The following is a 27,008-nucleotide window of genomic DNA, read 5'->3' on the forward strand; positions in this document are numbered from 1 at the left end:
TTTCAGGTGCCACAATGATTATTACCAAGATTTATTCCATTATTTGTAAAGAGCTGAGCAATAAGACATTGGCAGAATTAAATAATTGGGTGTGGAGAGAGATGGAAAATCAGTATCTTCTCAGTTAAAGTATGTATAAATTCTGTTAACTTCTTTATTTTTCAAAAGCAGTATTTTACTTTTATAAAATAGTACCGATTTGAAAATCATACTTTCAAATAATCTACAAAATTTTTGTTTCCTTCAGGTTCTATTTTATCATTCACTAATGAAGAAGTGAGAATTGGACCAGAGAATGGCAAATACTCATGTCACTCCATCTGATGGATACTGTCTTGCTGAATGGGTGCAGTACTATGGTAATGAAAAACTGCAATACAATAGTTAATAAATCATTATTTAATTTAATTAAAATTTTGAATATATTGAATAACTACTCTGAACTATATTTACTAAATTGCATGTGAACTAGCTTTAATTAAATTTAATTAAAACTTTTTTGTGGGAATTATAGTTAATTACAGAGGTTTTTTAAAAAATTAACAAATGAATTAAAGACTTTAAATTATCCCCTACAAGTGAGTATAATTAATTTTTAAAATAGTAATACTAAAATGTTGTAAGCCAGAATCAAATGTAAAGAAGGAAAAGCACGATGGTCTAAAATTGTATTCAATTTTTAAAAAATAGAATTAACATATAAATTGAAGTTATTTTGGAGGGCTAGCAACTTTATAAATGTAGAATGAGCTATTCAATGTACTTGAAATTTTAATCTTAATATAAAATTTTTATCACAGGGAAATAAATAGAAAACTGATACAGGACAGAATAGGAATTTTCTCCAATAAGACTAAGGCTATAATATAAATTTAGTTTTAAATGTAGTTTTTTTTACAGTTTGAAGTCTGATTTCTGTGCCAATGGAACATCAGCAAATATTCTGCAGTCTTTTAATAATCATCTAAGAAGGGCTTTCTTCTTTTAAAAAAAAGGTTATATTGTTTTCACTTATAAACTTTCTTATATCAGGTTGTCATTGGCATTTATTCAACACTTTGCATTGGACTGGATGCTCTAAGATTGCAAATGATTTATTTGAATTAAAAAAGATTATACTGTTTACCAAGCTTGGTGGTAGGATTTTGAGGGTAAGACTAAGTCACATCACCTGATTCAGCATTTTAACACCACAAAAAGTATGAATATTACTAGTTACATACATAGAGCAACTAAATAGTCCTGAGTTTTTTTGGAGCCAATTTTCTGCATTTAGATTCAGTAATCCTCTGAAAGCAGAAAGTAAGTTGGTGTTTGGGAGCTTCTGATAATAATAATATTTTAAGTACCAATTTTATATTTTATACATGCTTTTGCATTACCATATTTAATTTCATCCTTACAGTAATACTGTAAGTAGGTAAATTTATCCCCAGAAAATTGCTAGTTAGAATTGCTAGACAACAAAACAGAAAAGAAACTAGTAATTTAAATCAGGTCTGCAAATGGCAGAGTCGGGCATTAAGGTATATTAATTGGGGAGTTCAAACAAACTTTTTTTTTTTTGCTTGAAATATTCAGTATTAAAGGACAACGATTAATATCATAAATGAAGCGATTCATGAATTGAACATCGTCCAATCTGGCAAGTAGAAAGGTGATTTGAGAAGCTGTATAATAAAGAAGGCTTTTTTAGGCAGAAACTAGGTTGAACAAGAAAGTTATTAGCAAAAGAAAAGAAAAGAAAAGTTGTTCCTTAGGGGAAGGTGGAGGTCTCATCAGGCAGATTACTTTAGCTTCCTTTGGCAGGAGAGTGGGAGCCTTGGGTCCATGTGACAGATCACCACACTGGTACTGACCAGAAAATTGCAGACGAAGATTACAGTCTTAAGGAAGGTTGAAACTGCAATTACGTCAGGTATTAAGTCTAGGTTTGGTATTGTGGGCACAAGTGAATCTATTTTGGGTCTGTGGTTTTTCTCTTTAACACCAAATAACTGTTAACTGTTATTTCTTGGGGGAGTGGGTGGGTGGGATAATTTATTAATTCACCTCTTTACTGATCTGATTGAACTGAAAACAGTTGTATCCACAACAAGGGAAATGCAAAAGATGGGGAAAATGTCCTTTCATTCCAAACTGGGAAATATTTATTTCTGCTTAAGGAGTGAGACTAGATTGGTATGTAAGCCATCAGGAATTATTAACCTTCACTTTATCAGGCATTGCAATTCAGTTTACTGTCTGCCCCTCACACTGGACAATAAAGTCCCTGGAATTTAGTGGCTATGTTGAACTAAAACTTTTTGTGGAGCATGAAACTCTTGGAAATTTGAAAACAATATGAAACTTTGACTTTTTATCATTTTTTATATTAAAAAATCTAGATATTTTGCCAGAACAAATCAATTATCAGCTGCACGACACTGATTTTCAAGAATCGCCTTATTGCCAGTATTCTACTGTCCAGTTTCCTGAGGCTCTACAGTCCTCATCTTTACAAAGTCATTTCAATGCTTATAGCTTGGATACACAGTTCAATGGTGGAGAGTGTCAACTTGGTCCCTGTGAATTAAATAAATCCACTTATGTGGTTGCCCGCAATGCTGAAGATGGATATCCTGGAATAAAAAGGTCTAAACTACCTCATTCCTCTATGCGAATTAAAGGACAGGAAGAACTCTGTGTAGTTTGTGGAGATAAAGCATCAGGATATCATTACAATGCGCTTACTTGTGAAGGTTGTAAAGGTAAGGATAAAGTTAAAACAAAAATGTTCACTGAAGAGTCAAGAAATTTGAGGCATGTACTCTTATTTTTTACACTGTGAAAAAGAAAAGCAGCTAAAGTCACTGGCATGCTTAAAGGTGACCAATCTACAGGGTCAAAGACATGAAAATGAAATGTAATGAAGTTTTGGTTTTCATTTTTGAAGAAAACTTACATTTAAATATAAAATTCAATATGTTCATATGGCAGGTTTCCATGTTCCTAGATGAATTTGATATTGGAATAGAAAACGACTTTTAAAAAGATCTGAAAGTTAACTATTACATCTTTTCATGTGGTTGACATAATTCGAGCATAAGGAGAGAATTTGAATTAAAAGACTTCTAAGATTCTGTCTTCTTTTGGTGGGGGATTTGTTTTGAATACAAATAGGAGGTCTGCAAGTGAAGATCATCACTGACAATGGCATTTTCAAAAAGCGAAATAGGCCTTGATGACGTTTTGAGCTTTTGAAACAATTCTGTGTTGCTTTTATTCACAAACGCAATATTGAGACAGAACTTGGAAATGATTAAGCCAAATACAGCACTAGGTAAACATGTCTGTTAGAAGTTCTGGGCGAAGTTTTACTGTCAGAATCTCAACTCATCCCTCACAAAGGAGGGCCAAGTGAAGACCAAGGGAAATAGAGTATCAGCTTTATGAACAGAAAGCTGGGCCAGTATTTCTTTAGTCTTAAAATGCAGGGTCTCACTGTTAAAACTAGGTTGAAGAATGAGGCATAGTTCTGGAAACCTAAGCTGAGCTTTATACTCACTTTGTTTAATCTAAATAATGAAACTCCCACTTTCAAGTGTGTCTATAGAAAAAGAATGTTTGTCAGGCCTCTAAGAGGGGCATTGACTAAGCTTATCAACTTCATTGCTTGGAATGAAATAAGAGGAAGATAGCAAGAATTATCGCATAGGAATGGAAAATGAAAGAGAAAATGGGAAAAGGGACTGCTATGCATGGATTTAGGAAGTGAAAGAGGAAATGTTGAACCCCTACCTCTCCAGTGTACACACACATATGGCCCATTGGACATCTCAGATCAAATAAACTAGCCATACTTTCTCATCTGGGGAAATGCTAAAAAAGGGAGAAAGACAAAGGAGTTAGTTTGGAAGAATATCTATTTCTTTATGGATTGAGGCAGAAATGTGAGAAGAGGAAAAGAAAGGTTTTCCTTACACTTTATTTTACACAAACACACATTCTTTCAAGAGAACCTTGAGAGATGCTTCATGGAAACTTAATATTCTGTGTAACATAGTTTTAAATATGCTTTTAAGTGATATGTTATAACCGTAATAAAATAGAGAATTGTCTTAATGCGATGGAGCTATTTAGCTTAATTTCCAGATGTGGTTATTGAAAGGCAAAACCTTGAAATAGAACATATCAAACAGAAGAGGACTAAAATAATTATCCAGAAAAGTGTATATTAAACTAAATCTTATCGAGGGGAAAAAACATTGAAATAATATAGTTAACTTGAAATAATTTAATTTACTTAGCTCTATTTGAAAGTATATATTAATAAAAACAAGTGACTAAAAATATCTAATAGTAAATTAAACATTTTTTTAATCAGGTTTTTTTCGACGTAGCATCACCAAAAATGCAGTATATAGTTGCAAGAATGGTGGTCACTGTGAAATGGACATGTATATGCGTAGAAAATGTCAAGAGTGCAGACTGAAAAAGTGTAAGGCAGTAGGAATGTTGGCAGAATGTAAGTGGCATTGTGTGTGTGTGTGTGTTTTTGTTTTTTTTTTAGGGAGATTTTAGTTTTTCTTACCTTACTGAGAACTTAATATACTCTTCAGGTTGTCATTTTGAAGTCATATTTGTCTGAATTAAAGCTATTTCTCTAGCAACTGTTAAATTAGGATAGTCAGTTACCAATCTAGGTAATTATTTCCATAAACTCTGTTCTATACTATATTGCTCTAATTTTGATAATAATCGTGTTTTCTTCTTAATTGGAAATTCTTATATTTTTATATAAGAGCAGAATTTTAAATGACTAGTTCCCCTTCTTCAGTCTTGTATCTTTAGAAGCTTACATGTTATCTGGGTATGCAAAGCTTACTAAGAATTAACACACATAGGTGTAAAAACCCAACTCAATGGGAATATCTGTTTTTCGAGTTCTTTCTGTTTATTGTATTTTTAGCTTAATAAATTACATGGTATCATTTGATTCTCAAGTAATGGTACTAAGATTTCAGCGTTATTTCCTTAATTCCTCTTATTCCCCAGGGCTCAAAATTTCATGGTAACTTTGGAATTCATTTTTCTTTATTAGAGTACTATTAATGTGTTCTTTTTGTATCTAATCTAGACTCGTGCATACTCTTCTCTTGCACTTATACTATTATATTAGTTTCATGGCCATTTCTCCAGTATTTCTTTTTAGTTCAATCTGCCTTTAACTTCATAATAATCATCTTCAATTTGTATTAAATTATACTCATTCAATAAACACCAATGCAATATCCTGTTTATATTATACTCCTAATTATAATGAAATCCAAACTCTTTAGTCAAAGTTCTTCACCAAATGGATTCCTATTACTTAAAATTTCAGGGTTGGAGTAGATCTTAGGGTTATCCGGTTCAACCAGACCGATTCCTTTACACGATCCCTATCTTAGTCTGCTAAGGCTGCCATAATAAAATACCATCATCTTGTCTTATAAGAGAAAAATGGACTCAGCCCATTAAAAAAAACTCACAAGATATTCTCTTGGCCAATCAAGGGTGAAAGCCCAAAGATAAAGTAGTTCAACTGCTGTATCAGTTGATAATCCATGTTGCTTCCAAGATATAATTAATATGGAAATTCCTTTAGTATAAAAAGGTCTAAATTTATAATTTAGAGATGCAAAATTAATATTTAATTTACGTCTAGGTTGACTATGTACTTTTAAGCAGACAGGTATTGTGCAAGAAAAAGGAGAAAGTAATGCAGTAAATTTAATTGCTGTGCCATGCTTGCCAAAGAAGGCTCTTTGTAAAAAGTCGATGATCACACATGAGTATAAGACAATTTTCATCAAATTCTATAATGTTCTTTGCCTCACCTAAAACATTTTATATGAATGTTGTAATATCATAGGTTTGCTCACAGAAATCCAATGCAAATCAAAGAGACTTCGAAAGAACTTCAAGCAGAATAGCTTTCACTCTAACATCAAAGTGGAAGAGGAAGGAGTAGATAACAAGCTCGTATCATCCACCACTAGATCTGGAAAAGTGGTAAGACTTCTTACAAGATTTCTTGTTTCTTTAACTGAGATCTCGTTTAATAAGTGTGCGTTATAGTGTTCATTCTATATTTCCTTACAGACTCAGGAGAGCGTGGAGCTAACTCGAGATGAACATTGGCTCATTAACAACATTGTGGCTGCTCATCAGAAATATAAAATTCCTTTAGAAGAAACAAAGAAATTTGTATGTGTACATTATTGGCAAGAAATAATTTGTAATTAATTATGTTAGAAAATAAGAGCATAAACACAAAAGTTTAAAATTTAAAGTTATTTGAAAAAAATAAAAATTTTATTAGTCTTATTTCTTTTTGTCGACTAGCTGCAGGAATATGCAAATCCTGAACTGAGCTTTTTGCGACTCTCAGAGACAGTAGTCCTACACATAAAGGGGTTAATGGATTTTACCAAGGGACTCCCAGGTAATCACTTTACCTTTAGAAAAAAATTTAACAATTTTTAAAAAGTTCCTTGTTTTAAAGGAAGAGGACATTTTAGGAATACAGAAACCTCTATTTTCCCACCCAAACTGCTTCTAAATGCAAAAATATGTTTATTTTATCTGCTTTAATCAATCAGGTGGGTAAAAGTACAAATATTTAAAAATATTATTCAAGTGAGTTAAAAGACTTACATTTAAGATAATCCATATGATTGGTTGTATATTTTATTTTTACTTTTTGGAAATAAGTTATTTTTGTTTTTTAGATGAAACATGAAAAAAACAAAATTCCCTATACAATATGAAAAAAATCAAGCCACTGTTGCCTAAAATTTAGCTATCTATTCACTGTAAAAATACATTCTTCAACGCTAACCTATGTTCAATTTGTTCTTGCCATAGGAAAGTATTATTATCCAGTTCTGATGCAAGTGTCTCAAAATATTGCCACAAGGAATCAATTATGTGATCTTTTCTTAAAGGATTTGAAAATCTGACCAGTGAGGATAAGACTGCGTTACGGAAGGGATCAAAAACTGAAGTGATGTTCCTTCATGCAGCCCAACTTTACAGTCAGAAGGAATGGTTTTCATCAGCTTCTGAAAGTAAAAAAGGCCAATTAACTCAATCTTAATGTTAATAATTATTATTAAGTTTAGCAAAAAATTATATAACATTGAGCTACTTTTTCTTATATCTTAATTTTACTAGTTAAAATTAAGGAATTTTAGTAGGAATAAGTACTTTATAATAGCTGTTTACAGTTTTCCAACTCATTGGTCTAGCTTTTGCTTTTCTTGTAAAGAAAGCCATTCTTTATTATATAGCATCACAGAAAACAGATCTTTGGAGGGTCTTCTATAATCTTTACATAAAATGTAAACATAAAATGTGAACTACTGATTTAGCTTCATGTTTCAGTAATAAAAATTATAAAGCTACCTTTTATTGGGAATGTTTCCTGACTAACAGAGATTAGAGAGATTGAATTTATTATCTGTGTAAAGACTAAAAAAATAAGAATTTATATTTTTCCCTTTAATTAGGTACTATGAGAATATTAAATCATTCAGATCATGCACTGAATTGTCACAATCAAAGTGGTGATGGAAGTGTTATTTATTCTATGGAAACATTTTGCAATGAAGACGGTCCTACTATGCTGACTGGTAACATAACATATCTACAAAATATTAGAAAAAATTGGTCAGATATAATGTTTAATTTTCTTATACTTCTTTGAGAAAAATGATAATGACGATATATTTGATTCTGCACTATGTTCTGATAAAAATACATTTGATATTAATTTTTTAGGTATTTATGAAGAATTTATTAGCACACTGTTTTACTTCTACAGAAGAATGAGTGAGCTCAATATTAATACTACTGAATATGCTCTGCTAGCAGCAACAACCGTGTTTTTTTCAGGTATAAACCATTTAGCAGTACAAATTTGGATTAAGTTTGGCATAGAAATCATGAACTTTGTGGTTATTAGATTATTCACTGATGCCAAATACACTAATTTTGTACTAATTTTGTTTCATCAAAATTGCCTTCTCTATGAGAGCATTCCCTTCAGCTTACATACATGCTGTAATTTCTTGCCTTCTCAACTTCATATCCCCTTTTCAGCTATTCTCTCATTTCTCTGTTCAACATTACAGAAAAAAAAATTTTTTAGAGTTGTCTTCACTCCTGCCTCCATTTCTATTTCTCTTCTCATTCGCTCCTGAACCTAATAATTCAGATTTTGTCCCCTCCTTTCCATTCCACCATAACTTGTCAAGATCTTCAATAATTTGGCATTGCTGATTCCAGTGGTCAATTTTTAGTCCTCATCTTATTTGACCAATCAGCTACATTTGACAAGAGTAGGTTGCTCCCTCTCTCTTAGAACATTTCATCACTTGGCTTCAGTTAATCATTTCCTCCTTGCTATGCTGTTTTCCCCCACTTGATTGCTAGGGCATCACACTCTATTTTCTTCCTTAGCACCTGTTCTTTCTGTCTCCTTTGTTAATTCCTCAACTTCCACACTGATAAATGTTAAGAGTGTCCTAGGGCTCAGTTCTCTTTCTTCTATATTCACTTCCTTTGAAATTTCATTCTATCTTATGGATTTAAATGCCATCTATATGCTGATAACTCCCAAATTTATAACCAACTTGGACTGCTCCCCTAAACTCCATTAAATAGCCTATTTAAGATTTCAGGTTTGGATGTCTAGTAGGCATATCAAATCTAATGTGTCCAAAGAAAGGTAAACTCTTGATCTCCCCTCTGATCTTCCTATATTCTACCTCAACTCAACTCAGTGGCATCTGCATCCTTCAAGTTGCACAAGCCAAAATTTTTGATGTCATCTCTCAGTTTCTTTCTTTTTCTTGTACCCATATCAAAGAAGCAACAAGTCCTGTTGGCTCTAGCCTCAAAGATATCCAGAACTCAACAACTTCTTACTGTCTGCGTCCCTGCCACCCTAATCAAAACTATTTCCTAACTCGCCTTCCTGTTTCTGTCCTTGCATCCCTAGTCTATTCCTTCGTTACACAGTAGCCAGAGTGATTCTTTGAAAACGTTAAGCCAGATAATGTCATTCTTCTGCTCATAATCTTTTAATGACTTCCTATTTTACACAGATTCAAGCCAAAGTTTTTTCCATCATTGCCCATTACTATCCCTTTTGCTTACGCCACCACAGCCACACTGCTCTTGATGCATATGATTCCTTGAAAATTTCAAGCAGGCTCCTGTCACAGGTTCTATTATACGTGTACTTGACAAATTTTCTGCTTGGAAAGCTCTTTTTCTAGAAACTACATGGCTCTCTTCTTTACCATCTTGAATCTCTGCTAAATATCATTTATTTCTGATTAACCTTTAAAAAATAGCTACTGCCCCTCCACTCTAAATTCTTATCCCCTTCCCTATTTAGTTTTCTCTATAATGCTTATCATTGTCATATTATATTTTTATTTTTTAAAATGTGTATATGTCTCTTTCCTCCCCTATTCTTCCCAGACCCAGAGAATAAACTCCATGAGGGCAGGAAATTTTGTCTGTTATGTTTACTGCTGTCTCTCTCCAGTATAATGAGAGGATGGAAATATATCAAGAAATACTCTTCATAGAGCATTATAAAGATTAAATAGGATATTGTATAGATGCAAGTTACTTAGCATAACATCTGGCATATATTAAGGATTCAGTAAACATTTGCTATTTTTATTATTTAAAAACTGTATTGTTTTAAATTTATTCATTATCTTCTAACATTTTCCAGTAGTCATTAAGATATATCTGATAATGTTTTTCAGATCGTCCATGCCTTAAAAATAAGCAACATGTGGAAAACTTACAAGAACCAATTTTACAAATTTTGTACAAATATTCAAAAATTTATCATCCAGAAGACCTACAGCATTTTGCTCGTCTCATAGGGCGGCTCACTGAACTGAGGACACTGAGTCACAACCACTCAGAAATACTTAGCGTTTCGAAAACAAAGGACCCCAAATTGTCTAGTTCACTCTCTGAGAAATGGAATTTGTATTCAAATTGCTGAAATTTTACAATGTTGTGGTTTGTCTTAAAATTCCTAAATCTAGATTGTTTATCATCATAGGATGAGTGATTTGAAAAACATGAATGGCATTGCTGTGTTACCAATATATCACCATAAAACATACAACAGGGCTCATCAAATTTTATGGACTATAGATAACCACTAGAGGGACATCTAGGATTCTTTTTAAGATTCAACCCAAATGAAGTAACCGTTATTGTTACTGCATGTGGTTCCTTCAAAGGGAACAATGCTAAGGAGAGCTCTTACCCGAAGAAACTCATTTCATTTAGTAGAAAATTGAATAAATATGTATAGATTTACTATACACATGAAAAAAGCTATCTAGTGAAAACAATGTAATTAGAATAAAGGCAGTTTGTGAATCTTATTAATAAAGGCCAGATGGATAAGAAACTAACATTTTAAACCTATTCCTGTTACAGTATTTTATGAATTAAAGAGGAACAAACGTATTCCTGTTATGGCATTTTATGAATTAAAGAGGAACAAAGCTTTGTTCAATTTTATCTTTTCTTAACGTCTTTAATGAAGTTCTTAAATCTTGCCACAAATATTTTCATTCTTGTAAGAACAGAATGACTATACATCAAAAATAAATTTCATGTGAAATACATGAAAGTGAGAAATTCTATGGTGGCACTATTGTTTTGAAAGTAAATAAAATATTGTGAATTAAGTTCATTTAATATTAGGAGTAGCATTTTGGTTTTTGATAAAGAAAAAAAGACCATAATCCAATTTTTCACCGTTGTAAAACAAAACAAAAAGCAGCATATTGAATTTATACCCTCAGCTTGAAAAGATCTTAATTAAATGTATCAATTTTTGCCTCCAGGGGGTATCTTGTGCATATTCTTGGTATCATTTCTTGGAGGGAGTATTTTATTTTTTTTAGGGTATCTAGACTCGGTTTTCTTAAAATGTGAAATGTTCCTTTCCTGCTAAAAAATTTTGTTATTTTAGCAGAAATTACTATGTCTGATAAGATTAAATTTATACAAAACAAAATGGGTTATTTAAAAATATTACTGAAGTCCTTTGGAAAAGCATCGATTATATTATAGTACATGGAGAAAGTTAGAAAACAGTATGTCCAAAACTAAACTCATTGTCTCACTTCTCAAATGTAGGTACTTAGCACAATATTTATGGTGTCTAGTCTCCCGAGCCTGAAACCAGGCAGTCATTTTAGACTTTTCTCTCTTTTGCTGCTTACTATTAAAAAGCTGTCAAATCCTACTAATTTTATTTCCTAAATATCTTTTATAATTGATATCTCTTTTTTATCTCCACGGTCGCTGTCATAGCTCAGGTACTTATACTTTACTCAGGCTATTAAAACTGTCTCCCCAGCTCCAGTCTCATGAGCCTAAATCATTTTCACACTACAGATTTTTTTCCCGAATTTGATTGTGCCTCCCATTCTGCTCTAAACTCTTAAAGATTCCAACATCCATAAGAATTACAATCCAAAAGCCTTTGTAAGGCCTTCATATCTTCTCTCTTAACTCTCCAGTACTCATCTCTTGTCATTTTTTCACTTCGTCCTCACAACCTACACCACACTTCTCGGACCCACTCACTCTTGTACGACGCTCACAATTCCAGCGCCTTTGCCCACCTTTCCTCTGCCGGGAATCCTCTTTCCCCCATTCACTCTCTGGCCAACTCTCTATTCACCCTTCTGTTCTCGACTGAAGCAGTAACAGAAGCGCAACACACGCTAAATAAAGCCGATTCTGCCCTCGAGCTACCATAACCGTCATTTTCCCTGCGTCTTAATGACTCTCTAAAAATTACCAATTTTAAATGACAACACCTGGCTCTAACTGTTCGCCCATCTGTTTCCTTAAGACTGTGAACTCTTGGAGGACAGAAATGGGTTTTTCACACTCAGGTCCAACCTATTATAGCACCTGAGGGTCTTCCTTGCATTCTTTGACAACAGCAGAAGCTTAAAGAACTCAACTTTAAGGAGTAACGGAATCCAGGAAAGACTTGTTACTAACCGGAAGGGAAGTCTCGCGAGATGTAGGTCTCGGGAGCTCGGCACGTGGGCTCAACTGACGGTTATTGACCGTTATTTAGCCGTTAGGCAGCCGCGCGCACTGCTACTCCCCGCTGGCTCCAGAGGTGGAGCGGTGTCGCGCCTTTCCCTAGGTTCGGAGGCCGAAGCTCTAGTTGGTTCTTTCTGCTGCCTTATAAACAGCAGGTGGCGGTCCACGAGGACCTTATAGATGAGGGCGGGTGTACCGAGTTCCTTTGTGAGGACGGAACCCCGAACCCGGTGATGTTTTGATACTGCGTCACCGTTCCTCAGGCAGCCGTTCCTCAGGCAGCCGATCCTCGGTGCCTTTTCGGTGGTCCTCCAAAAACCCCACTCAGCTCCTCCCTCGAGGCGATGCTGTTTTACCGGGCTGGTGAACGAGGGAACAGGCTTTCTTTTCAGGAGGTCGCAGTGATGCCTTGTTCGCGTTTCTGAGTGATCTGTGTCGCCACCGTGGCCATTGGTGGTGGGGGGAGGGTGGGAACAAATAGATAAATAGGGGTGTTTCTGGTTGGACCACCTCAGCAACAAGCGATGGTTCCATACATTCCTTTAGGCCACTGGGTATACAAACATCACCTTTTAAATTAAGAAAAATAGTGTATTGATGAAACAATGTAAAACACTTTTTTTTGCCCCTTTGGGTCAATAGGCCATCAGAACTGGAAGAGAAAATGGACATGCAGCAGCCCTTAGCATTGTTCATGCCACCCAGATTAAGTAGCAGCCAAGGGTCTGCAGTGAAACCTCAGACCTTGGAAGGAGATTCTAATTTCATCAAGGTGAATTTGCGTATGAATCTTGATTTGACTATTCTTTACGTAAATGAGGCAAAGGGTCCTTTTTTACTCGCGGTGTTTTATAAATATTTCTTTTCAGTAAGTATGGTCTGATTTACCCAAGAATTTTGATTAGCGTTGCTTCCAATGAATAATGAGCATACTTTATGTATGTAGGCATCATTCATTTAAAGAAATCATCATTGTGGCTTTAGAACTCTGCATATGTAATGGTTGTTTTAATTCTTCCTCAAGTGATTTGTGGCAACGTATAAGACATATACAATGAAATTCTAAAATATAAATTTAAATATTAGATCAAGGAAAATTAAGAAAATTGGGACTAATATGTTAACATTCTGGTAAAAATTAACGTGTGACAGCTTAAAATTTGTCTCTGAGCTTCCTAGTCGACAGGATAAAAAGGGAAATTCACTTATAAGAGTTTTTACCGGAAAGAAGGAATTATACCAAGTTTCTCAGGGAAAACAGCCTTTTCTACTAAATTAAAAAAGTTTTTCAGATTCAAGTTTATATTGGAGATAGAATGAAGCAATAAATATTGAAATTTTGCATGCTGTTGAAAAATTCTTATGTCTCTCCAGCCAAGACTATGACGTTAAAATGTTATTCAGTAAAGATTATTTTTAATTCTATTATGGGAACGATCATATGAAATTGAAGAAAACTATTACTCTGTGCTACTAATTAAAATTATTAATGTTATTCTTGAATACTTACAAAGCATGTACTGCATTATGTATAGTTTAGCTTCATCTTATATGTGAAAACACCTAATAAATTTTTTTTGCTTTGTTTACATGAAAAAAGCATTTGATATTTTAAACACTATATAGACAGTAAAAGATTTACAGTTATAGTCACTTCTTTAAGCAGATCTATATTACATATGTAATTACATATTTTACTGCATGTTATCAGGGTGTTATGGGACAGTATGTTTAAGAATTTCTTTGTGTTTCTAGAGTTTCGGCAAATGTATTGAAGATGATTTTAGTTTTCCATTTGCAATGACTAATCTCTCCAAAGATGAGAAAAACATTGATTCAGGTAGGAGACTGTAAAAGCAATATCTTACCTTACGTGGAAGCATTTTTAAAATACACATTGCTAGATATTGAAAATACACGTTGATAGATATTGAAAATATAAGTATTATATTGGTAGCTCTGATGTTAAAGCTAGATGTAACAATATAATAAATAAGATGTTGGCATTTTAATACCACTTGTCTTTTACTCTTGCAGATCCTGCTTTACAAAAAGTTAACATTTTGCCCATGCTTGAACAGGTCAGTTAAATATAGTTTATAGATATAATCTGTTCAGGTATTGAATTGCTTGCTTTAAAAAGAAATTCTTTAGTTGTTGGATTACTCGTTTTCAGTATTTATTTTTTACTGTTTGGAAACTCTCATTAGAAATATTTTCTTACAGGAAATAATTTATTCATTTTTTAGGTTGATAGTTCTGACAGTTGTCACTCCCAGGAAGGACTAAAAGAATCTGATTTTGAGGTCAGAAAATTTCCTGTTTATATGAAATTCCGTTTATTTAGAGTATCATTTTTTATTATTTTTTATTTATTATGTATATATATATTTTGAACTTCAAAAAGATTAACATTTGGTTAATATTTTAAAATATATCTGTTAAAACCTTTTATCCTTTTGTTTTTCTTTTAAATTGCTGAAACACTAGGCTTCTGTTTTCTCCTGGGTTATAAAAGCATCCATTCTTTAGGGGCAATTTAATTTCAAACCATAGAAATCAAGTATAGAAGTAGTAAGATGGATACAATATGTGAAAAGACTGAGAATCAAGCCAATACTTTATAAACAATCTTTTTAATAATAGGTACAATTATTTACTGGCTGGTTTACTGTCTAAGGAATTTGTAGGGCATGCTATACTTTTGATTTTAATTATGAAAAATGTTCTTACTAATAGCACATAAATGTCTTTAAAATGAAGAGAAATTCCATGGCCTGATAAAGTGCTACATATTTGTTGCTGTGGTTATAGTATCATAGAATTTAAAAGTATGGAATTTATTTATGTATTTTGATAAAGAGCTATCAGGAAGCAGAAATCAGTGTGATTTAAAAAACATAAACTGGCATTTACCTTTTAATGTGGAAATGGATAATGCAGGAAATTCAAATAAAATCCAAATAAAACCTCAAGTAAATGAAAGTTAGATTTTGTATTTACTATTATTTTTCTTGTCATTATATTTTAAACTTCATGTACTTCAGTTAATCCTTAAATCGCATATATAACCAAAATGTTTTAAGACCATTGTTAAAATTTATAAATTTCTTATAGAGTGATTTATTTTAGCTTTTGACCAGCCAGAGTCTCTCACTGACTAAAATATTTTGAAATGATTTTATTCGCAAGGTATAACTTAGTCAAATGACCAGTAACTTTAGTGAAGTAACTAGTACTGCCTTAATAGTTTAAAAAAGTTAATGTAGCTTTCAGTTTGCTGTTAGGGCATAAATTGAGGAGCGATTTGGTCTCAAGTCTTAAGATACTACTACTCATAGATGTTTTCAATAAGCAGATATAGTTCGGTTATACTAAAATTTCGAACAGTTAATGATCTTTGAAAACCTATTTTAATAGAATTCAGAGCCAATGAGCAAACTGTATTCAAAACTGTACAAGGAGGCTGAAAAGATCAAGAAGTGGAAAGTGGATGTAGAATCTGAACTGAAGCAGAAAGAAAATAAGTTGCAAGAAAATAGAAAGATAATAGAAGCACAACGGAAAGCCATTCAGGAGCTACAGGTATAAGGGTATTTGGAATTGAAAATGTGATATAGTAAATCTTATAATAGTATTTAAAATAGACTATTCAGAATAAGTTGTATTTATGTTGTTTCTGTGATATGGGTTTTAATTAAGCACAGTACTTTTTTGAAGTTTCATTGATATTGCATTTCAACTTTAGGATGAATACAGAGAATAAGTTGCACAAAACAATGAAAATGATTAGAGAAATAATAAATTACTTTAGATAAAGATCGATTTAATGATGCTAATTTATTGAGTTTTATTTTTATTAATTTCTATTGCTGATGACGTTTTGTTGATATAAATGTCTTTTATATTGGAATATGACATTTATGGATAAAACTTTAAATTTGAAACTGTTTAGTTTCAATTTTATGGCATAGTGATAGAAAAATTTTCAGAAAATGCAACATTGGGTTAGGACAAGGATAAAACATCATTGGATTTCGTTAACCAATGTCATAAATAAATAAATAAACAAACAAATAAATATATAAATGTATAGGGAAGATAATATTGCATAAAAATATTGTCAGAATTTTTTCGTAGATTTAGCAAACTTGATTTATATTGTTGAAAGTGAGACCCGTATTCTTATGGGAAATCCATAACTTGCGACAAAAAAGTTCTTTTTGGTGTTCAAAGAATTCTTATAGACTATTGTAGCGCATTAGTAAAGAAATATTATTTAATGATTATACTCATGTTTATTTTGCTAAGCAAAATGTGATGAACTGTTCTTCTGTTTTGTAAATTAGTTTGAAAATGAAAGAGTAAGTTTGAAATTAGAAGAAAGAATTCAAGAAAATAAAGATTTAATTAAAGAGTAAGTAATGATTTAATGAATTGCTCTTTCTTGATTTATTAAAATAATTTCCAAAAATTTATTGAGCACTTTCTGTAATAGAATACTAACTTATATGTAGAATTCTGTCTGGGTACTGTGGAAAAATGAAGACATTTTTGTTACATTCTTGGATATGGCAAACTGGTCACTGACTACTAATAACTTCTCAATTTCAAAAATGGTAGGCAGGAGAAATCACTACTTGGTGTGAAAAGGTACCTGATAATCCTATATCTACAACTGCCCATATATTTTGTATACCTTTCTGTTTGTATATTGTTTTTTAGGTGCAGTACTTGCAAAATAGGGTTCAAACTCAGCTTAGTTCCAAGCTACTTTTCACTCTCAAATTCCTGTTTTGGCCAATGGCCCGCTGATTCTTCCATTTACTTTGGCTTAAAACTTAAGTGTTGTCTTTGACTTTTCCTTTTCTTTATTCTAGGCAATAGCTAAACCTTATTTTATACATTTATCACCTCATTCAGATTATATCATGCAGAATTTAATAGAAAAATATAATTGTTTAATTCATCTGCCCAGTAAATATTGGTTAGACTGTAACGTATGGGTCTACATAGAGTGCCAAATTTGTTTCTTCACGTAGTCATTGATGAACAATATATAATATATACAAAATATAATGTTTAACAATTTTTAAAAAAATTATAACAGTAATATTTTATAACTTTTATGTGTGATTTTGCTTTGCAATCAGATTACACTTAGGCGGACTCTTTCTTCTTTTTTTCAGGAATAATGCTACAAGGCATTTATGTAGTTTACTCAAAGAAACCTGTGCCAGATCTGCAGAAAAGACAAAGAAATGTAAATATCTTTCTTGTTCTATGTGATTTTATCAATTTATTATTATTATTTTAATGGAGGGGAAGAAATTGTCTTTTTACTTTTTGGAACCAGTTTTGATTCAAACAAGTTACATGTGCCTCATTCCATTTACATATTTACTAACTAGATTCTCAGTTTTTTGCGCTTTGAAAGTTCAAAGCTTTTTGAAGGATAATGTATTTCAAAAGATATGTACTTGGCATTTGTGTTTAGTTTTCATTTCAGTTAAAGTGTGATCTTTTGTCTGAAACAACCAGGAAATTGAATCAAGTATATGATATATAGCCATGTTCAAGTAAAAAATATTGGTGGAGGGCTGTGCTGAAGGCATAGTACTTAAGAATAGTCATGCAATATTTATTTCCAATCTAAACAAAATTCTCAAATTTCTCTTAAACATTCTTTTAAAATATTCTAAAATTGTGATATATACATGAAAGTGCACATTTTATTTTATGCATATTTTAATTTTAATTGTAGGAATTCTTTTCATTTTGATGAAAAACAAAAAGTTGATTTTCAAAAATAATATTTTTTATCATTGTCATTAATTTGATATTAGCTCTACTTTGTTTTTGCCAAGAATCTATTTGGAGATACTGTTTACTTGCTTTTTCAGAATAGTGCCTATTTTTCTTAGCTAAAAAGTTAAATTGATATCACACATCTTACTGCTTAGGAGTTCGAACTTAGGAATTAGTCTGTGCTTAAATTCAAATTTTCAGTTGCTATCTGCTTGACCTTGAATAATTTGAATAAATTATGTAATCTTTCCGATCTTCTGTTTATTAATAAAGTGCCTCTTAGTGTTGTTTTGAGAATTAGTTAATAGATCTAAAATGCTAAGAATAGTTCAAAGTGCTTAATAAATGTTAACTATTATTATTATAATTTCTAGGATGCAATATAGCTAGGTTTTTTATTCTTAGTTCCTGCATATAGTACTTTGCTTTTAGAACCATGCCTTCCAGAATGTATAGCACCACTACCAGCTCCTCCACTATATCCTGTTTATTCAACTTTCAGGATTAGCTTTTCTGCCTAGATATATAAGTGGTAAAAAGTATACAGGTGGGGGTAGAGGAATAGTATATCGACTGCCTTGACCAAAGTAACCTGGGCTACAGAGATAAGGCTGCTAGTCCTTTTCTCTGTTTAGAGTTCTCTAGGTCAGAGATCAAATGGTGGTTTAAAGAATCTTTTAAACATTTTTAGGTGATTTCTTAGAATAACTAAAGAGTATATCTTAATGAGACATGTAGATAATTTTTTTTCTTAAAAACTTAATACTTCCTTATTGTATGTGTGGCCCATTCTTTCTTTATGATTGTATCTTCCTTTTTCATTGACATCATGTTTTCTTGGTTCTGTTGAGAATAGTTTTCTGAAATTTCTACCCGGATTCTCTAGAGTTCGTTTTCAGAGATAGGCTGTTCCTTTGAACATCTTCCATTGAGAGTATTGTTTCCTTTGAGAGTATTTTTTCATAGGCCTCATATAGGTATTCTCCTCATATACATAGTTGAAAAAGGCCAGAACTAGCCAGACTAAATAAAAAAACTAGATGATAAACTGACTTTGGTCCTAATTTATCTCCCCTGATTTAGGCGGTTGAATCCTCTTGTCATATTTACAATTGTATGGCAGTTTCTAAAGTTTTCACCTTGCATAGCTTTGCTTATCATAGCTGCATCTTCTTTCTGCCCCCTCTGCCTGGTTTTCTGGTACTCCGATAAATTTTGTAGACTATATGATTTTGAGTAATTTCAGTCACTAAACTCAAACATGCACAAAATTTTTATATCTTAAAATGTTAAAAAAAATCTTAATTTTTGTAAATCTTAAAGCTTTGATTCTGCCGGCATGAAAATCTTAATTTCAGTAAATTTGAGAATTTTCCCTCTTTTCCTGAGGTTGTATCTAAATTTAGGGTGCCTATATAGTACCATATGGTGGAGAGGGACATTTGTTTTTCAGTCATGTATTCACTGAGACTTTCATTATTTCGATTGGTATTCAGTTATTGGTCCACATGAATTGCTGCTGAGTTGTTCCTCATTTTTGTCCTCAGGGCCCATTCAGATCCGCTGGTTCTTTGTGCTTTATCCCACCATGCTCAGTTACGCAGACTGTTGGGACAAGGGAAACTGAAGCTGTTTAAGGCCAAGCTGTCTAAAGCCCTAGCTGTCTAGATATATTTCACAGCCATTTATCCTCAGGTTTTGTCATCTTCCTTGAGCCCTATTGAAGGGAAAAAAAAGCAGCAGAGACCTACTCTACTCTTGGTTTTCCAAAACTATCTGAAGATTTTGTGGTCCCCAACCGTGAAGCTTATCCTGGTGATTTCTTAAGTATTGCCAGAATCTGATAAGCTCTCTCAACTTCTCCTTGTAAAGGCCTCTTCTCTACACACTAGTATTTCTTAGGCCTAGAAGATAGGAAGCTTTATTTTGACCCATATATTAAAAATCTATTGGTTGTTTATATCCTGAATCCTTTTCCTGACCACAACACTGGTCTTTTGAAACTTTTTCTTTGCTTTTGGTTGAACCATCTCTTCTTCGAGGCAATGAATACTGCAAGATCTAGTTGTCTCAGTTGGGGCAAAGTAAGTGTGTGTGTGTGTGCGTGTGTTTGTGTGTGTGTGAGAGAGAGAGGGAGATGAGTGCGTGTAGATATCTAGGCTGGTAGAAATGTGTGAATGTCTATATGTGTGTGCCTGTGTGAAAATTTCTTGAGCACCCAGTTGTTTTCAGGTGTTTAAAGATGTAGGTGTTTGGTGTCCTTGCTAATCTATGAGTGGTGAGATGAGTGGGGAAGGAAATAGAAAGATAGATAGATATTTCAATGAATGGATAAATATCAAGAGGAAAATCCAAAAAAGTAGGCTTATATTTTTAGATCACTCTGCTATCAGATTCTTCTCTGTCCCACCCGTAGCAGCTAGCTCCTGATAACTGTAAACTATAGCTAAGCCAGTTTTGTTTTCTTTTTTGTAGTCTTATTTGATTTCCAGTACTTGCCTGTTAGAAGAATAGCTGGAGGGTATCTTGGAAGTACTGGTAGTGAGAAGACTGGAGGTGTAGAAGATAGAATGCAGTTCTTTAGTACACATAGTTTCTGAGGAATAGAAGTTTGTTGCTAATCGTGTTAGGTAGTGAAAATGAAACAGTAAATAGATGGAGTAAAAAATATGAATTATCTTTCTGTTGAAACGTTGATGTGTTCTGTCTCCATTTCCTCAAAATTTTCAGCCTTTTAATATTTAAATTAAAATGGTTCAGCTCCTGCTCATGTGCTATCCTAAGTCCAGAACTCTCTCCAGTATTTTCAGGGAGTTTAGGATATTTATATTCTTCTGAAGTCAATTCATGTACCCTGATTTTGGTTGTTTTGCTCCTCATTGACATTCGAGTCTACAGTAGCTGCTGTTCTCTTGTTTTGCAGCCTGTAATTGAGAGTTTGGGACTAATGTCCTCCAATTCAATGTTTCTGTGATGCTGGCCTCATTTGGGGGAATGATGAAGGGACAGACACATTTGCTTTTACTGTCTTGTTCTTTAATTCCCCACAATACTACCTGCCAACACTAAGTTTTACTTACTTTACTGAAGATTTGAGTATAGCTGGAGGGAATCATCGCTCATGTAAAAAACCTAAAAATAAAAAAAAGATCAAAGCAGATTCATAGAGGATTTCTCTCTGGGCCCTTGCCTGTTCTTAACCTTGCTCTTCCTGTGTTGACGTTTAGCATCCTTTCTGCCTCCTCAGAAATAGAGCAAGAGACAAGAGCTAGCTTTATCTTTAATGTGTGTCTCATGAATCTTAAATATACAAAGGAAAAAATACTTTATAGAATAGTTCTTATATCCCTTCCTACTCACTGAGAAGGCTAAAACTATAAATGTATTATACGAGGTATGAATAAATTCACGAATAGTAATTTTGTGAAAGTAAATTAGAGATAATTTAACATCAACAAGCTTTTGAGGTTGATATGAAGTACAACCATGCCTTACTACAGAACTGCTTTTGATACTACTATAAAAGACTCAAAAGACATACCAATGCCCTTCCCTAACACAGAATTTTAAACATTTTTATATTTTCCTGAGACATCTTAGGTATTATCTTTTTGGCATCATAATTGTTTTAAAATTTAATTTTGAAATTTTATATTAATAATAGATGAATATGAACGGGAAGAAACTAGACAAGTTTATGTGGATCTAAATAATAGCATTGAGGTAAGTGGTAGCAAAAATTTGAATATTTTAAACAGAAACATTTCTAAGCAAAGTAGAATGATAGTTACAAAGGCATGGAAAACTGTTCCTACTAAAAGGATTATTATTTGTTGATGTGATTATATCACCAATAAAATTCTCAAGGTTCTATACCAAATGTTAATGTTTTGTTATTTAGTAGCTTTTGAATTTACATGTTAATGACATCATTTAACTTAATTTATCAAAGATTATTAACTGTGTCCACTTTGCTTCTCTGCTATAGTTGTTCTTTTCTTTTCTATGTTTCTCAAACTTGCTAAGCTGTTTCTGATCTTGGTTCTTTGAACTTTTTTCCTCTGTGTAGACCTTTTGTGTCCAAGATCCTAGGCAAACTCATAAGCTTCATTCTTTTTTTTTTTTTTATTATCCCTTTACTACTTTATCTAAATTTTTTTTTCTATTCAGTTATTCTTTATCTCCTCACCTTGTTTAACTTTTCTGAAGAGCACTTAAACCTATATGACAATTAATTTGATATGTGTGTGTGTGGGTATTCTTTCTTACACTGGAATGTAAGTTATTTCCAGTACGATAAAGACTTTGTCTTAGATCCCAAGTGCCTAAAACAGTGCCTAGCATATAACAGACACTGAGCAAACTTATTAATTGAATAAATGAATTCGTCAAATTTTGCAAATCAAGACTTGTTGAATGTTAAATGAACTCATGCTGCTAGATGATGGATGTGTAATTTGGACTCCTGTGGAAGAGACGTCACAGAGGTTATACTTTAGAGGGGAAGACAGATGTAAAATAAGTAAGTAAAATAAAGATAAAATTACAGATTTTGATACAGGCTATTAAGTAAATGAATAGAATATTGACAATTGTTTTGCTGCTATTAGGTACTATATAACATGTTTTCTAGTACCTTTAAGCATATGGGGGCTAACATAATAGGCACTTTTAATAAGTTTTTAGAAAGTTATTTAGTTATTAAAAGTATAGAGTTTTCATTATTCAAAGTTGTGTAGTTTTAAATCTAATGACCATGTGATACAAATTTGTTAATTTTTCATAGTTTGAAGAATGCTATTGAAAAAGTCTAAGTATGATTCTTAAAAGTTAAAGTTTATATTTCAGAAAATGATAATAGCTTTTGAGGAACTTCACATGCAAGCAGAGAATTCCAGACTGGAAATGAATTTTAAAAGTAGGGGTCCTATTTAATTTTTATATTATTCTTCTGCTGTTTATATTTTTATTAGATTGTTAATGTTTTTATACCTTCAGCTTGTTGCCTCAACTATTTTAAATTTTTTGTTGTATATGGTTTTATAAGCCCCTCAAGAATCTTGTAGAAAATGATAGAGAATTGATATATGTTAAAAACACATTTTTGGCTGCAAAGCTATATTTTCCCTGAAATCAAACTTTTATGGTTTGTATTTAATTTTTTAGAAGTGTAATTTGGTCTTATTTTTACATTTCTTAGTAAAGTGACATGTAAAAGTAACTATATGTGTTTAAAATCTGTTATTTCATATTAGTGTGTTATAAAGAATATATTTTTATATATACACTATTATAAAAATGATAGAATTTTCTTATTGTAACTTTGATATTATTTAAGTTTACCATTTTACTAGTTAGCAAGAAAACAGCTGTTTTAGTTAGAAACCTTGGGGGTTTAATATCGAGATAAATAAGAAAGTGAAATAAAATACTAGAAACTTTAAATTTTACTTGCTATACAATTATATTAAGATATTAAAGTATATTTGTTTTATTTTTAAAGTAAAGGAAGATTATGAAAAATTTCAACACCTTGAAGAAATGCACAAGAAAGAAGTAGATGACAAGGAAGAGCAGGTGTGTTTTTAAAATCAATTCTGTATACTTTAAATATGCTAATTCCTAAAATATTTAAAATTTCAAAAGAAATTTGTATTTACTGACTACATGATAAATTTCTATTAGAGAATTTTAATATTATACATATCTAAATATTTAGCCTTTTGCCTAGCAGAATATGCACACACAACGAATGTCCCTTTTTATTTTTATTTTTTTAAATTAAATTTATTAAAGTGAATATAATAAAATTATATTTCCTGTACACTTATCTACCACCCTCTCCCCACTTTCCCTCTGGTAACCACTAAACTGTTGTGTGTGTCCATGAGTCTCTGTTTGCCATGTTTGTTTGTTGCTTTCAGTTTTATATCCCACATATGAATGAAATCATATGGTTCTTAACTTTTTCTGTCTGACTTATTTTGCTTAGTATGATAATCTCAGGATCTATCCACATTGTCGAAAATAGCAGTGTTTCATCTTTTCTTATGGCTGAATAATATTTTATTGTGTATATGTACCACATCTTCTTTATCCTGTCAAATATTGAAGGACATTTCAGTTGTTTCCATGTCTTGGCCACCATGAATAATGCTGCAGTGAACATCAGGGTGCATATATCTTTAAATGCTAGCCCTTTTTAAAAAACTCAATGAATCTTCTATAATATTTATGTTAGTGGGTAATAGTACATTGCTGCAAAAATATATTATTTTGTGAGAACTTTTCTTTATGCAAAAACCTCATAAAATGTAAAGATGATGATCATTGACCATTCAACCCACATTTTGTAGTTTTTTTTGAAATATACTATTCCTGATACCAATTGGGGGGATCGTATTATGAACTATATAAATGTCTAACCAATGTACTGTATACTCGAAACTAATTAAAATAAATTAATTTCAAAAAATTAAAAAAATTAAAACATTCTTTTGCTGCTTTCTACTAATGTCACATAGTGTAAGACTTGAAAATGGTGAGTCTGTGTTCTTTGACATTCACGAGAGTGTTAGAGTGTTGGTTTCAGATTATCACTATGCCACCTTTATCAGTTTCAAGCCTTCTGCTTCTCAAATGGAAAGCAATATATAGAAGGAAATCTGCTTTTTGTTTCTCCGTTTTTTCAGATTTTCTTCTCTGATTTGCCACAAGATACCTTGTAACAACAACTAACAAGGGTATCCAAACAATAGTAACAAAAGTTAATTGAAAGTACAGAGAAAATACTTAAAGTTTTCTTTAAGTTCTGGTTAAATGATAGAATTACAATTTGTGTGTTATTCTAATTTGAAAGTTAACGATATTCTGTATTTTAACAGAAATTTTAAACCAGATTTCTGAAAGGAGCTCTTTTTAAAAGTTAAAAGTGTGGTTATTGTAAAGATCACAACAATAGAATGCAGTGCTAAAAAGCTGGCTGGAGTTCTGGGTACAGGGGCAGAGCTTACAGATTGTTGGATTTCCCTGTAGAATGATAGTATGGCCAGCTAGTGTTTTTGCTAGGGACTCCTAATGTTATTTTTAAGATTTTTCTTTCTGGAGTTCTCCAGATTTTGCCTGGGGATATAAACTTGGCTGATGGCATTTTGGAGCTAGATTGGCAGGGTAGGAAGACAGACTGAGTCTCATCATTCCATGTTTTGACTTTTCAGTTATATCTTTCATCCCATCCCTCTCTGTGCCTGGGATATTCAGGTTTAGAGATTCTGTTCTTCAATTTTACTCTGCCTGTGTCTCTTGCAAAGATAGAGTAGTGTTAGTTTTCTGATTACATTGGCTGACAGGGAGTAGAGGCAGGAAAGGAGGGTTAAGTGAACCTAGGGAGGTCTTCTACACTTTTTACAGACTTTCAAATAGTCTCCTTATACTTAGTGTCCTGTTTCATACTACCTTCCACAATGTCTGTTGCCTCTAATTCTTGGAACATTCTGGGGTTCTTTGGGGTGGATTTATCTTTTCATTAGTATCTTCCTTGTGCAGGCTCTTAGCTTTGACCTTTTCCATTCCTAAATCATTTTCTATTCCTTTCAACTGCTTTCCTTCTTTACATATTGTGGTTTGGATTATAGAAGTCTCATGGTTTCATGGAAGATGAAGTCTGTCTTTATTGTTTTCCTGGTTATTTTTTGGGTGATTTGGAAATGAAAATAGGGCAGAGAGGTCTTTCTGCCATCTTGAATCTGCGTCTTCAGCTTATCTTTATGTTTATCGTTCACTTTTTCTTCACATGCACACTGTATTTTAGCTGTCAGAGTATTTTCAGTTTTCTTAATGAAGCACGATCTCTTGATGTTTTGTGTTCTTGTACAAGTCTAGAATGTTTATTTCCCTGTGTTTGCCTGATTAATTTTTACTTGTCTATTAAGACTGGATTCAGTCCCCTGAGGATTAATTTTTGATTACATTCTCCAAGAGCGATATAGGTGTTTCATTCCTGATTCCTGTAACATTTTTGTTCTGTTACTAATAATATTAAAGTAGAGTTGTTTGTCTCCTGGTTTAGGCTATGAGTTTCTTGAAGGCGAATTCCCTCCTCTCTGTATACTCAATGCTTATGGTTTCTGGAATGGTGTAGGTGCTCAATATTTATGGAATAAATGAACCAAGTAGATTTCATTATATAATCTCAGTCATAAGTTAAAATGCGTGCTATAATATTGGATCTATCACATTACAGTAATTCCTTACTTAATGCCATTGATAGATTTTTGGAACTTCAGTGAAACAATATATAATGAAACCAATTTTACCACAGGCTAATTGATATAAACAAAAGTTAAGTTTCTACAGCATCTCATCAAAGTTATAATGAAACAACATTGAACAAAATGATGTTTTTGAGGAACCACTGTAGTTTATTCATTCAGTCATTCAATAAAAGTTTATTGTGGAAGCATGTACTAAATGCTAGGCATAGTCAGCTGAAAAGCATATAAACAGGTACATAAAATAATTGTAGGTGATGATAAATGCTAAGGTTTCATATTTAATTATTTATAACTATAATGTGTTCTTTAAATATTTCATTTTAGGTATCACTGCTGTTGATCCAAAGCACCGAGAAAGAAAAGAAAATGAGAGATATAACAGTTCTGCTAGAGGAATATAGAGATAAAATTAATCAGTTAGAGGAAAAAACAAGTAAGAATTTATGTAGTAAAATATAACAGTGTCATATGTGTTTCTCTTATTATGTTTTAATTTTTGTCTTTCATTACAATTTTGTTCTAATGTTTTCTAGTACTGCAATTCCAAACCTGGGGTTAACCAGTTCAAGGGTGCATAATGAAGTCACTTAGGGAGCTTTTTCAAAGTACATATGTTCTTCTTTTTCCTTTTCATACTCTCACCTTGTCTTCAGTTTCAACAAAGTGCTCTATGAAAACAGGGATTTATTTCTTTTTTGTTGTCATTGACTGATACATTCCAAGAATATTGCCTGGTACATATTGATTATTAACTATTCCTGGAGCAAGATATTTGGAAAGGCATTA

General features: G+C 32.4%; 2 protein-coding genes across 3 annotated transcripts in view; both read left to right on the forward strand.

Moving 5' to 3' along the window:
* Nucleotides 1-295: 295 nt before the first annotated feature.
* Nucleotides 296-10,601, forward strand: LOC102884941 (bile acid receptor). The gene is made up of 9 exons (XM_015595398.1): nucleotides 296-359; nucleotides 2,388-2,750; nucleotides 4,367-4,507; nucleotides 5,897-6,036; nucleotides 6,127-6,231; nucleotides 6,370-6,469; nucleotides 6,972-7,094; nucleotides 7,807-7,920; nucleotides 10,507-10,601. Exons 1-9 carry the CDS (start codon nucleotides 296-298, stop codon nucleotides 10,599-10,601), a joined length of 1,245 nt encoding a protein of 414 aa, XP_015450884.1.
* Nucleotides 10,602-12,804: 2,203 nt separating this feature from the next.
* Nucleotides 12,805-27,008, forward strand: part of SYCP1 (synaptonemal complex protein 1) — a 69,614-nt gene continuing 55,410 nt past the window's right edge. For both annotated transcript variants that reach the window (XM_006919668.2, XM_006919669.2), the window contains exons 1-11: nucleotides 12,805-12,913; nucleotides 13,897-13,981; nucleotides 14,179-14,222; nucleotides 14,391-14,447; nucleotides 15,562-15,726; nucleotides 16,491-16,558; nucleotides 17,331-17,404; nucleotides 21,614-21,672; nucleotides 22,798-22,867; nucleotides 23,453-23,526; nucleotides 26,547-26,655. In XM_006919668.2, coding sequence (XP_006919730.1) covers nucleotides 12,806-12,913; nucleotides 13,897-13,981; nucleotides 14,179-14,222; nucleotides 14,391-14,447; nucleotides 15,562-15,726; nucleotides 16,491-16,558; nucleotides 17,331-17,404; nucleotides 21,614-21,672; nucleotides 22,798-22,867; nucleotides 23,453-23,526; nucleotides 26,547-26,655 — 913 coding nt within the window. In that variant the 5' untranslated portion in view covers nucleotide 12,805. The remainder of the gene's footprint in view (nucleotides 12,914-13,896; nucleotides 13,982-14,178; nucleotides 14,223-14,390; nucleotides 14,448-15,561; nucleotides 15,727-16,490; nucleotides 16,559-17,330; nucleotides 17,405-21,613; nucleotides 21,673-22,797; nucleotides 22,868-23,452; nucleotides 23,527-26,546; nucleotides 26,656-27,008) is intronic.

This window comes from Pteropus alecto, unplaced genomic scaffold (assembly GCF_000325575.1).
Source record: "Pteropus alecto unplaced genomic scaffold, ASM32557v1 scaffold106, whole genome shotgun sequence".
NCBI classification, from domain to species: domain Eukaryota; kingdom Metazoa; phylum Chordata; class Mammalia; order Chiroptera; family Pteropodidae; genus Pteropus; species Pteropus alecto.

Bases quoted from the DNA above. Each gene is read 5' to 3' on its own strand.
- LOC102884941 (XM_015595398.1), top strand. From the start codon at position 296: ATGGCAAATACTCATGTCACTCCATCTGATGGATACTGTCTTGCTGAA. The intron at 360-2,387 runs GTAATGAAAAAC...TAAAAAATCTAG, and splicing joins TGAATGGGTGCAGTACTATG to ATATTTTGCCAGAACAAATC. The intron at 7,921-10,506 runs GTATAAACCATT...TTCCTGTTACAG, and splicing joins AACAACCGTGTTTTTTTCAG to TATTTTATGAATTAAAGAGG.